Here is a 13,320-nt window from a genome sequence, read left to right on the forward strand (position 1 = left end):
CTTTAATCCTGCACAATCCATTAGGGTATGAGCATTCTAATGCCCAGTAGAGTACCGTTAAACCCCTCAAAGTCAGCTATCACAATTAATCAAAGTGTCATACATCAAGCAACACAAGGTATATGATAATTATGTAATCAGACCAGATAAATAAATTTACATATGCGATGATGTCATAAACTCACTCCCTTCTAATCCCACTAATTCATATCCTAGGGCAACAAGCCTGCATGTCCCATACCATGCGTTTTACCACTGTGGCTCCGAATACCCTAAAATATGAACTAGCGCCCATCCGTCCCTTAACCCATTTTTCTTTTGTTTACGAATTTCTCAACTTTCACTTATCATTAGAGGCCCTGCTTCCATCACCTCAATATATTCAAGCTCTGCTCTCGTCACCTGAATATATTCCACATTTTATTCAGATATATCTAAAGCCTTCTCCCACCCCTTAAATATATCTCAAACGACACACACACACACTCCAAACACTACTGTATTTCTGATGCATATGTAGTGCAGCACAACCATCATTTATTTCTGCTGAATAATGCCACAGATAATAACAATAATATATCAGGCTTAATCACATGAATAATAATATTCACAAAACATCAAATAATATCCATGGAAAAAATCAATAATAATATTTACATAACATCAAATAATATTCACGGAAAAACATCAATAATAACATTCACATAACATCAAATAATATTCATCGAGCAAAGCAACAATAATATTCATATTTATAATACTATATATAAGCACCAAGATTAGAAGTGACATAGCCCAATCATTGGGAAATCAGGAAACCCTACCTCAAGTCCAGCTAGCTTAAAACCTTGTGCGGTTTCGTTCTCGAAAGTACATAGAGTAGAACACCTAGTTAAGATAATTTACTGATTAAAATTCATTGGAAATAAGGAAACAAAGTTGAGTGTCCTACTAGCGCACGTAGACCTAAAATCCCAAAATACACTTGACAAGTTGTTTGACCCGATTGTTACTCCCTTAACCTCACATCCAAGCAAGCATAGAACCAAGCGTTAAGGAAAAACTAATCTATTCCCCTCCTATAATAGTTCTACTCTTTGGGATGTTTAAAATCAGGTGGTTCGGCTCTAGACTCATAAAGAAAATTTAAAACATCAATTTAAAACTAAAATTTCAGTTTTGCTGAACGTTTGGGTTGGAACACGTTAACTGTGAAAATTCACTAAATATTGAGTTTATATCAAAATAATGTAAAACTTTCCAGATCACAACTAGACATAGAAACATTAAAGATGTCAAAATTTGATAAAAATTAGGGTTAAGGAAGCATGTCAAAATAGAAACCAAAACAGACTAGGCTGCATAACGTTCCTTTTTTTTTTTTTTTTTCAGGTTTGTACACTTTATTTTGAAAAATCACCAAAATTACAATTTACAACCAAACTGGATAAAACTTTCCAGATCTGAAGAAAATACGAGAAAATAAAACATACTAAAATTTCATGAAAATCCAAGTTTAGGACGTTTTTAAACACTTACTTCAAAACATGGTATGCAGCATAATCAAAACAATTCCGGCAGGATAGTCTGTACTTTGAAATTTCACAAAAAAATCAATTTAAATTCAAATGGCACAAAAACAACTTTGAAATAACCCTTGAGATATCCATTTTGATGTAACAAAACCCCAAAATGAAATTTGAACAAAAATCACATCGAAATAATCTAGAACTTCACAAAAACACCCTTTGAAAGATATATATATATATATACTTGAGGCATTCTAACCAACACTTGGTTTAAAATTAGTACTCAAAGAGACAATAAAAAGATGAGCTTCAACCCTTCAAAGAATCATTTACTTGAGATGATAGTGGCTAATTTGAGCAATTGAATGATAAGCCATTTGAGAGAAAGTACATATCTATAACAAGAAATTCAACATAATAACAAGTTTTGTTCACACCAATTTTTAGAGAGTTATAATGATTGCGTTTGGATGATCTTTGGATATGTTATAAAGAGGAGAATTTGGAGTAACTATCATGAAGAAACCATAGAATTTTGAGCTTTTGAAATGAGTGTTTTGGACTGAAAACGAGGGAAGGACCTAAGGTTGAAGACTATAAACAAGTTCCACTCTAAACTTTCCCAAGGTGGCTAGAGAAGTCCGATCAATCTGCAATTTTGATATGTTATAATAGACAGCATTTCAAACAACTTTGATGAAGGAACCAAAGTCATTTGAGTACAGGAAATCACAGAAACAAACTGAAACCGAGCATACTGCTGTGAAATCAGGAAATGGTAAACTCATTGTGATCATACCAACGTTTCAGAGCCTATACGAGTCAGATTGAGCTGATATTTGAGTATGTTATAGGAATCACGTAAATGAACAACTTTTATGAAGAAAGTTTTCTCATTTGAGCTTCCGAAATTTGAGTTCTCGGCTGCTCCAAGGAAGTGACGAATTTTGGATTTTTGAAGAGGAACAAAAGAAAAATAAGGATGAAACTAAGATGAATGAGGAAGAAAAAGATGATACAATGAATGATGAGGATAAGAGTAAAATTCATGATTGAAGAGCCTTAATTAGACTAGGTGAGTCATCCATTTAGAAGATGGTGATAATACAATGATTGGGAAGGAAGAGAATAATAAGGAATCTTAGGTTAGGCTAGGTGAGTCACCATTTTTAGACTAGGTGACTCATCCAACATAGGTTTACAACTCAACCCCAAAATTAGATTTTTTTTTGAAGAGAATGTAAGTGGGAAGGGGGGAAGAATGAAGGAGGGAAGAAATGCTTGGCTTACACGTTGCCTCCTACTTTCTTTCTACAAGGGTATTTTGGTAATCTTTCACACATAGGGGTATTTTGGTCATGTTTGTCCAACTTGAAATTAAACACACTTAATTTAGTAATCTCAATCCAAAATCTCTTGATAAAATTCCCATAATCATTCTTCACAATTATATTATTTTTCACTAAAATATGAAAATCCACCTTGAATTTTTTCGGGGTATTACACATGCGTTTTGATTGTTTTATCCCTTGTCGGTAAGTGTTTGTTAAGCTTCTGTTTTCAATTGAAACGATGAGCCAATAACAACATAAATATGGTATCTTCTGTCATTTTTAGTGCATGCTTAGATCATTTTGTTATAGCATGCTACTACTAGTACTAATACAAGTATTTGTACGATTACTACTTCGACATTAGTTTCTTTTCTGGTTGGGCATACTAGCATTTCAATATCAAGTGCATAGTTTGAATATCTAAAATGGCAAGTTTATCCATTTGGTTCTGGTTATTTGAAGATTGCAATTGCTCAGATTATTTCTTTGTGGCTTGGGTAATATATCCTTTGCAATCTTCTTTATTCAATTTTTGGGATTACCATTTGCTTATTTTGCCTTCACTGGTTCTTGTGAAATTTAATCGTTAACCTATGTTGTTTCTCTACTGCTGAAAAATATGCATAAGGTTTGCTTGTTCATTTTAAGAAGCGTTGGAGGCATATGATGGTTGGGGATTGTGATTTCCATGAAATACCACTCTCCGAGCATTTTTTTTGATGAACTCTTTCTCTTGTTTTTTGTTTTATTTTTCTTCCTGAAGTATACAATAATGCACATGGGGTGGGAAAAGAATGAGGACCCTTAGTGGTTAGTTTAAGCCAATGTTGTGATTTACTTTCAAACATTTGAATATGCTAAATAGTAGTGTTCAGATATAGTTTTTACATCTCTATAACCTCTAGTGCAGCTTAATAAATTAGTTTTCTTTTTGTTACTGTATATTTCTAAAGTGAAAGGATGACTTTAATCTTAGGGTTCTTTGGTATGTGAGAGTTTGTGATCAAATATATGTATGCATGTATGTTAGGCAATGATCTAATTTAGTTGCAACTTCTTATACAGGTTATGCATTGCAGTTTTGGTAATGACAATTGGATTTTTGCTCTTTCATTGGCATTCAACCTCACCAATTTGAAGAGTAGAGGCTACCCATATGAGGAATTGGGTGGGTAAGAGAAGAGTAGAACTACCCAAGAGCAAGGGAACTCAAAATTGAACTTTTGGAAACTGCATTGTTTTTGTTCTTTCCTTGGCCTTCAACCTCACCAATTTTTTTAAAGGTGAATAAAGGCAACGGAGTTGGTCCCTTGTAGACGGTGGCAGGTGCCCCGCGTTGGCTAGATATGGACATGTGGCATAGTATACTTGCCTTAAAAGGAGTGATATTGTGTGTAATTTTGATATTTTTGTAAAATTAGGTACTACATTTTGGTCTTTGGCCTTATGCTAATTAGATGAAATTGTATTCCTATTTTCCAAATTAGTAAACTATATATGTCTATAATACATGAATAAGTATATTGAAAAGTAAAAGAATATTGAAGAGTCTATTACAAGTACATACGGAGCCTATTATATGCAAATTTATTTGTGGTTTCACATTTTTAAGTTGAGATTTAAATTGTCTTTGACTTAAGGATCTAACCTAGACACACACACTCTTGCATATCTACGCACTACTACTAACGTAGCATTTTCATTAGATATTTCTCACTTGTAACACAAGAAGACTCGAATATCCTTTTTCCTTGAATAAAAAATCATACTATGCACCATCTTTACTGAAAATAAAAATAAAAATCATACTACCATGATACCATCATCCTCATGTATGTATAAAGCCTTTTGTGATGGAAAACGTTTTCCCAATATTCATATTCGTTTTCTGCTTATATTTACAGTTTGGAGGTAAATTCCAAAGAATTGAAAAAAAAACAGAAGAAGAAAGGAATTACAAGATTAGCGTTCCTTAATCCAGGAATTATCCAACGGACTCAAATGCGTCAGTCAGGAATTGCTTTCACTATCGCTGTCGCTCTATCATCTTCATAAACCTCTCCCTCCATCCCTAAACCCAATCTTCTTACAGCAAAGGGTTTATCCATATCCCATAAACCCTAACACAAAATCCCAAATGATACTCCATCGCTCAGCAACAACAATGCTTCCACTCTACAAACTATCGTCATCTCCCCCTACACTCTTCTCTCAATTCAGATATTCCTACTCTGTTCTCTCCAATTCTTCATCTTCGTTCCGGATTAACTTGCTTTGGCTGAGCCACCCCCGCCGTTTCGGAACCGTCACTACCGCTGCGTATCGGAAAGAAGGAGGAGATACGTTTTTCACTGAAGAAAGCGTTTCATGGACTTCCCTTGGCGTATCCGATAAGGTTTCTCAGGCTCTCTACAATGCCGGCCTCGGCCAACCATCTCTGGTTCAGGTGCCAAGTTCAGTCCTAACCCTAATATACTCTTTAATTTCTCGATGTATTGGTTCGATTTCTCAAATCATTTAAAAAGTTTGAACTTTTTATTGAAACGTTTGTTTTTGTTTTTTGCATTTTAGGCTGCTAGCATACCATCTATACTTTCAGAAAAGGATGTGGTGGTTGCAGCTGAAACTGGTAGTGGCAAAACGCATAGCTTCCTTGTCCCTCTAATTGATAAGCTATGCAATGAACAGAACGACTCTGCGAATATTGCTTCTTCTGATCAAGGAGTCTCCCAACCCCGTAAGATTTCTCTTGTTTTGTGTCCAAATGTAACACTGTCTGAGCAAGTGGTTCGGATGGCGGACGGTCTTTGTGACGAAAATGGCAAACCACTTCTAAGTGTTGTATCCCTATGTGGGAGACAGGTATTGATTGTTCTTATTATTCTGTTCTGGGTATAGAATTCTGTATTTATATGGTGTTACTTCTATTACTGAAGGATGCAATTCTCTTTCTCTTTGGCTTTGCGTATTAATTTTTTGTAATGAGGTTCTCACAAATAAGAAACTTTGACTGCAGGGATGGCCGGTTAATGAACCTGATATTATTGTTTCAACACCAGCCGCTCTTCTGAATAATATTGACCCAAAAAATTTCCGTCGAACGGATTTTATACGGAGTGTAAAATATGTGGTATGTTTTAGTTTCATTCATACTCTGTATGATTATTTTTTGTTTTCAAAATCGCATATGTGAAATTGCATGCATATAAATAGAAAAATCACATGATTTATGACTAATATGGCATTTGCAGGTGTTTGATGAAGCGGATATGCTTCTCTCTGGGGGCTACCAGAATAAGGTTATCCGTCTCATACACATGCTCCGCTTTGACGAAAAGCTATTGTCACGGTCAAATGAACAAAATCTACCAGAATCTGAAACTTCATCACATTTCAGTTCAGAAGATGAAGAGAATCTGCAGGATGAAGATTTGTCGGAAGAAGAGGGAGATGCTGTGGAAAATGATGACTTAGATGAGGAGCTTGAGGCAGGGCATGTCAAAAGTACAGACTGGAGGAGAGTGAGAAAAGTTTATAAGCGCAGCAAACAATACATTTTTGTTGCAGCCACTCTTCCAGTAAATGGAAAGAGAACTGCCGGGGCAGTGTTGAAAAAGATGTTTCCCGAGGCCAATTGGGTTAGTGGAAACTACCTCCATTGTCACAACCCCAGGTACACCATGTTTTAGCTACCAGTTACTGTTTGTAATTTTCTTTACCTCCTCACTAGTCAACTGTTGTGTTGTGTTCATTTCACAACATTTTTTGGTTGCTTCTGTTATATTTCAGATTAAAGCAAAGGTGGATTGAAGTTACTTTTGATACTCAAGTGGATGAACTTATAAAGGCTGTGAAGCATGGATTTGAGTCGAGATCAGTTTCTGGTCAGTGCCGAACAATGGTATTTGCAAATACTGTGGAGGCTGTGGAATCAGTGGCAAAGATATTGATGAGAGGTGGCATTGAATGCTACCATTACCATAAAGATTTCTCCTTGGAAGACCGAGCAAAGACATTGGCTGATTTCCAAGAGAAAGGTGGTATTCTTGTGTGCACAGATGCTGCTGCACGTGGCATTGACATTCCAAACGTATCACATGTTATCCAGGTGCGTGTTAGTTTTTAAATAATTAGCTTGAAGACCAACAAAAAACATTAGTTTTGGTTTTGGGGTGGGGAGGTGGGGGTAGGGGGGGAGTTGGTTTGGTGTTGGGAAGGGACAAATGAATTCCCCATTTACTTGCTGCAGGCCGCTTGAGACTCTAGATGGAACTCTGGATGATTTTTTTCCTCTTTCATTATGTGCTCTCTGACACTATTTTATCTAGCATGCATTCTTAAGATTTTTTTTTTTTTTTTTTCTTTCTAGTTGTGATCTATTTATTCATTGGCCGCTGTGATGCTATTTATTAGTAGTATGAACAGGAGCTAACACTTGGCATTGTTTACTTATCCAGGCAGATTTTGCTACTTCTGCTGTGGATTTTATACACAGGGTTGGTCGCACAGCCAGAGCTGGTCAATACGGACTTGTAACTAGCATGTATACTGAATCCAACCGAGATCTGGTTGCTGCAGTTCGTCGAGCGGGGGAACTTAGTCAGCCTGTGGTAACTATTGAACTTGCTATTTCCAACGAGATATGCCTGGTTGTGATTCAACAGTTTTGAAACCTCCTAGTCCTGGATTTTAGATAATGAATTGCATATGTTTATGTTTCTAGTGTTCTGGTTGACGATGGAATCTTTTAGTTGCACCTTGGTAACTAGTTTGCTTTCTTATTACAGGAGACAGCATTTAGCAGGAAAAGAAGCTTTCGAAATAAGCTTAAGAAAAGAGGTAAAGTTCAGATCTTCAACTGCGTAAAATTCAAAATCAAAAGTCAAGATGAAAAAATAAAAAATAAATCAAGCCTACACCCTGAAAAATCTGTAGTAAAGCAGAATTTGAGTTTTGGTTCACTTGCGTCTTCAATGGTTTTGTTATGATTGGGGACAGATTGGTTATGATATACAGGGGGCCTGATTCTATCATTTTTGTTCTTTCAGCAGCTTTGCAAAGGATCACAGATTCACGAGCTGATGAAGAGCGTGTTCTAGCATAGAAGGGCTAGGTTAGTGGAACAAACTTACATCTTGAATAATTTCGTTATGATAGATTTCATGTTGGTTATATGATATACGGGACTGACTATCATTTTTATATTTTAGCAGGTTTTACGAAAATCAAGCTCATTATATGTTGATGAGGATGTTCTAGCATAAAAAAGCAGGTTCTGATGATATTTATGTATAAAGAAGCATACACTGTTGATCTTTATAGATTTTTTACTTTTTTCAACAATGATTTTGTGCTTCAGTAACATCTCAATTGCATTTGATTATTAATACGGAAATGACACAAGGTGAATCTGTCACACTCTCATAAAAACAAGGTAAGAAATTTAAGTTGAAGAACAAGTCTTTTACATATAAAAATAGGAGCTAAACACACGACAACGAACACAATCTACCACTTTATGCTTGACTTTCTCACACATAGCAGTCATAATAAAGTTTAATCTGTGCCATTCAAGAATTGCTTTGCATCTCCTTTCTTTTTTTTTTTTTTCAGGGCCGGAATCGAGTTTCCTTGATAGAATTACAAGATAGTGAAACTCATAAAAATGAGTCCAAACAAATGCAATAGTAAAAGCCCACTAGAAATAAAACTCAAATAGGCATAAAGTTTACAACTGGCATAAAGCCAGAGCCAACCAAAAGCAGAAACACCACCAAAAGCCAAAGTACCGCTGCCATAGCTTCTATGAAGACCGAGACGTCGCCACCAGGACTAATGATGAGTGAAATAACTGCAAACACACCAAAACACACAAAACAAATACAAAAACTACAAATTTGAAATGGAATGAAGAAGAAGATAACCGAGATGGAATGAAGAGGAAGACGGAAGATGGAAATTGGAAATTGGAAATTGAAAGAGGTATAAGGGGGGAGGGAAGGAGAGGTAGTGACCACCTCCCCCTTGCTGCGTTGAAAGACTGAGGGTTTGAGAGAGAGGTTGCAGCGCTAGGGTTTGAGAGAAAAAATAAATTCTCAATTGCAATAGTTAGGTAGACCATAAATTTGCCTCTCCTTTCTTGTTAGCAAGCCTCAAATGCTCTACAAATCCAGTAATATTCTTTTCAGAGCTCCCCCCTTCACTAAATTCTTTCTTAGCCAACTCCCTCCACTTACTTGAATTCTTCCTAATCTCTTGGCTTCTCTCTCCCTCCATTACTTTCTTCAAACACCCAACAAACTCTTCTTTCCTCACAACACCCTGCTCATCTTCCTTGGCTCTGACCCCAACCTCCCATATCTCCTCCACGAACTTAGCATTAGTGAGCTGGTCGGCCCACTGCGACACTGCCACCATAGGCACTCCGAGGCTGAGCCCTTCAAGTATTGAGTTCCAGCCACAATGAGTCACAAAGCACCCAATAGCTTCGTGTGCAAGTGCTTCTAGCTGGTTGCACCATTTCACAAACAGACCCTTTTCCTTTGCTGAGTCAGAGATTTCTTTGGGCAACTTGCTGCGTTCAGATTCTCTCACCACCCACAAGAAATGCACCCCACTTTCTTTCAACCCCAATGCTAACTCTTCCATCTGCTTTTCTGTCAAAGACACCATACTTCCGAAGGAGACATAAACAACCGATTTGGGTGGCTTTGCTTCTAACCATTTGTTGCATTCTTCGCCAAGAGGCTTCCATAGGCTTGCTCCATATCCTCTATCTCCCGTAATCTGCCCATCCAAATAAGCTGAAGGGACCATGGGGCCAATCAACTTCCCAGAGAACAGCTTTGATAATCCGTTTGCAGCCTTTTATTGAACTAAAATTAGAATTGGAATTTGGCAACATGATATTTAATTGATCAGCTTGCACAAATGCATGCAATGCTGATAAGAAAGCTCGCCTATGGACACCAAATGCCTAGCATATTGTACTTGATTAATGGAAAGAGATTGATAGTTGAACAACAGAGCCAGAAAATTTTCACAGAGGGGCACCTCATATATTGAAATATATTTTTCTTTAGGGTGACAATTAAACTAATTTTTTACTTGATACAAAATCCCTAATTTTTGTACTCCATTATTTTACATATTATATTAACTATCTACTCAACATCGATCCTAGAAAAAAATCAAATGAAATGTAATTTATTAAAAATACACAGTAAGAAAATTTGAACGGTAATTTATCACTACAAATCGAAGTACGACTATAAAAAATGTGAAAGGGTAGCAATGATAATGAGAAAAGGAAAATTAGAAAAATACAAAGAAAGAAATACATGGGCATTTCAAATTTTGGTTAGAAAAGTATGATTATATTAATAATACAATAGCCTAAAATAGAATTTGAGAGGGGGCACATGCCCACCCTGGGCCTCCCTCCTCCACTTACAACATAACATGTACAGTTGTCTAGATTAGCATTCGTACCTGGCCTTCTAGCGCCTCGAATGTGTTTACAAAGACCCAATCAGCCTTGTCCAAGTCAGGATACTGGTTCAGCTTCATCTTCAAGTAAGCTGGGTAGCTATCTGGCTTCTTAAGAAAACTAGGCAGGTCAGGAAAGTTGAGTGGAGGCAGGCCAGGAACCAACAAGGGCATATCTTCCAGCTTACATGGAAGAGAAAGCAAGCCATGATGAACGCGGAAAAAGAGGCTGCACACCGTGGCCGAATTGGTAAAGAATGAAGCTCCATATATGCGATGTTTCTTGGCCACATCAAGAGCCCATGGCAAAAAAGAATCATAAACTACACAATTGACAGGAAAGTCGGAGTTTTGGTATTTATCCAAGACTTGAGATAGGGTTCTTGAGCCATTGGTTTTGAATGATTGAAGGAAAGTGTCCTCATCTGCGGCTTGAGCAAAGCCGGCCTGGCCGAACCCATCGGAGATGGGCTCGATCCCAACGTTCGGGACACAAATGGAGTTGACAGTTGAACTGGTTGTGGCCAATGTGGCCTTAACGCCTTTAGAGGCCAGGCGTTTTGCAAACTGAAGGAGAGGGTTGATGTGGCCTTGGCTTGGATATGGAAGCACCACAACATGACCTCTATATTCGTTATGCATTTCTTTTGCTTCTGTTCTGTGCTTGGTTTCTTCTAAAACTGGCGCTGTTTATTTATAAGCTACGAGAACTTCCATCCCATTGTGGCACGGTAAAGAATAAGGGCAAATACTATTCATGTGAATAGTAACTACTCTAGCTACTTTTTGATGCATTCCCACTAGGCCTGTAAATAAAGCCCGGGCCCGATGGGCTGGCCCGAATCCGGCCCGAATCCGGCCCTATTTTTTAATGCATGGGCTTACCCGGCCCGAAGTAATGGGCGGGCTTGGCCCGGCCCGAAGTCTAATGAGTAGGGCTTGGGCCTCATTTTTAAGCCCTTTCAAAGCCCGGCCCGGCCCGATTATAATTATTTAATTGAATTAATATAGTTATATTATATATAATATTAATAGTTTGTCGGCAACTTTCTTTCTTGAAAGTTGAAAGCATGCTTTGTCTCATCAAAAGCTTATGATGAAACTGAAAATGTAGAGAGCATGCACTTGCATCTGAAGATGCACCGAAACCAACGCCTCTTTTTCTTTCTTTTCTAATTTTTATTCCTTTTCTTCTTCCCATATCTCATCTCTCTCAACACCTTCATTTTTTATTTTTTCCCATCTTCTTCTTCCTTCCGTTGCTTTCCATCTCTCCCTCTCTTTTATTTCTTTTTTCCTTCTTCTTCTCTCCCTCTCTCTTTCTATTTTTCCTCCTTCTTCCTCTGTTAGTCTCTGCAATTTTTTTTTCTCTTCTCCCTCTTTTGCGTCATCTTCCATATCTCTCTCTTTTTTCTATTTTTTTCCATCGCTCTCTCTTTTTTTCCATCGCTCTCTCTTCTCCCTCTTTTGCAAAACCTACTGTCACTGTCACCGTTCCTGAGCAGCAGGTGGTGCAGCAGGATTTTGTAGACATGTACATGAAAAGCATGCAGCAATTTACCGAGTCTTTGGCAAAAATGAAGCTTCCTTTGGACCTTGAATCACCAACCAGTTCAGGAAATTCAAGCTCTGATCAGAAACTGTAGACACCGAAGAACAGCGGTTCCCGTGTGTTTTATAGGGCTAAATAGGCCCGACTCATTGGCCCGATCATAAGCCCGAAAATGTTAGGCCCATGGGCAAGGCCTGGGCTTTGTATATTTGATATAGGGCTAGCCCGGCCCGGCCCGATAACTCCTTAGGGCTGAAAAGGCCCGTTACTAGTTAGGGCCTGGGCTCACACTTCTTAGGGCCGGGCTGGCCCGGCCCGGCCTGTTTTACAGGCCTAATTCCCACTCATTGCCATGGCAATTTAAGGGCAATAGCTATTTACATGAGATATGTGGCTAGGCATTTATAAAAAAAAAATTCTGAAATTTTTGATATTTTATTTTTAGTATTTAAATTGATCGTTGATATCAATATGACGTCAGCTTGCTTAGACAAGCCTTGCCTCAGAGCTTGTTCAATTTCGGGGCCCACTTTTTATCATGGACTTTCCTTTCGAGGGGGTGTTCTTGCAATAACAAAAGAGGGGTGGAAATGCTCTAAAGCGATAAAATGTTAGTGTGGGATATTGCAATTGCATGGATTATAAGGGTTGTACTTTCATATGAAAACTCCATGATTGCCCATGGGGTCATCGTAGAGGTGTCAAACAGGACGGGCCGGCCCAGCACAGCACGGCACGAGCCCAGCCCGTTTAAATGAGGCACGGCATGGCACGAGCACAAATATTAATGGGCCGTGCCCAGCACGGCACGAAAACTTGGGCTGGGCCGGGATTCAAAAATAGGTCCAATGGACCGGGCCGGCCCATGGCCCGAGCCCGCTTCAAGCACGGCACGAGCCCAAGCACGGCCCATTTAGCTTTTTTTCTTCTCAAAAAGTCAAAATGCAATAATTTGACATCTAATGTCATTGTTTATATGTTTTTAAAATAAAAAAAAATCATAAACATATATTTGATGTCTTTCATTTTATGGAAATTACTTGGGTCCTTAGTTAATTAAACATATCAACTACAAATTAATTAAACAACATTGTACTTGATATCTAATCAATACATATGACATATATGCTTCTCTTATAATCAAAGCAAAACATTTCTTCACATATAAAATAATAAGTTGTTTAAAGATGAAAAGTTCAAGTGGACTTTGTGGAGTTGGACACTTTTTGTCCTCCGCCCCTTCATATTGTTTGGATGTTTGATTGATTAATGTTTTCAAATAGTTCATAATTTCTTGCCTCTAATTATATTTTTAATGTTTATAATTTGAATTATCTAGTGGAAAAAAAAAATCAAGTGAAAGAAAATCAAATTAAATGGGTTGGTTCTTGGGCCCGAGCACGGCACGAGCACGAGC

At 37.8% G+C, this 13,320-nt stretch overlaps 2 protein-coding genes across 5 annotated transcripts; one reads left to right on the top strand and one right to left on the bottom strand.

Annotated features, from left to right (window-relative positions):
• Nucleotides 1–4,815: 4,815 nt before the first annotated feature.
• EMB3108 (DEA(D/H)-box RNA helicase family protein) lies at nucleotides 4,816–8,279 on the top strand. 4 transcript variants are annotated; one of them, XM_021974170.2, is made up of 9 exons: nucleotides 4,816–5,309; nucleotides 5,435–5,725; nucleotides 5,880–5,993; nucleotides 6,115–6,536; nucleotides 6,653–6,971; nucleotides 7,321–7,473; nucleotides 7,651–7,702; nucleotides 7,915–7,976; nucleotides 8,074–8,279. In XM_021974170.2, exons 1-8 carry the CDS (start codon nucleotides 5,001–5,003, stop codon nucleotides 7,965–7,967), a joined length of 1,713 nt encoding a protein of 570 aa, XP_021829862.2. In that variant the 5' UTR covers nucleotides 4,816–5,000; the 3' UTR covers nucleotides 7,968–7,976; nucleotides 8,074–8,279. The 4 variants fall into 4 exon arrangements, with proteins under 4 accessions (XP_021829862.2, XP_021829861.2, XP_021829860.2 ...); XM_021974169.2 differs by having other exon boundaries at nucleotides 4,817–5,309; nucleotides 8,077–8,279; XM_021974168.2 differs by having other exon boundaries at nucleotides 4,818–5,309; nucleotides 7,912–7,976.
• A 128-nt stretch (nucleotides 8,280–8,407) lies between these two features.
• UGT74B1 (UDP-glucosyl transferase 74B1) lies at nucleotides 8,408–11,136 on the bottom strand. Its single transcript, XM_021974176.2, has 2 exons — nucleotides 10,355–11,136; nucleotides 8,408–9,727 (listed from the first exon to the last, which is right to left on the bottom strand). The coding sequence occupies exons 1-2, from the start codon at nucleotides 10,991–10,993 to the stop codon at nucleotides 8,972–8,974; spliced, it is 1,395 nt and encodes a 464-aa protein (XP_021829868.2). The 5' UTR covers nucleotides 10,994–11,136; the 3' UTR covers nucleotides 8,408–8,971.
• Between the last annotated feature and the right edge of the window lie 2,184 nt (nucleotides 11,137–13,320).

This window comes from Prunus avium, chromosome 1 (assembly GCF_965620075.1).
Source record: "Prunus avium chromosome 1, drPruAviu1.hap1.1, whole genome shotgun sequence".
NCBI lineage: Eukaryota > Viridiplantae > Streptophyta > Magnoliopsida > Rosales > Rosaceae > Prunus > Prunus avium.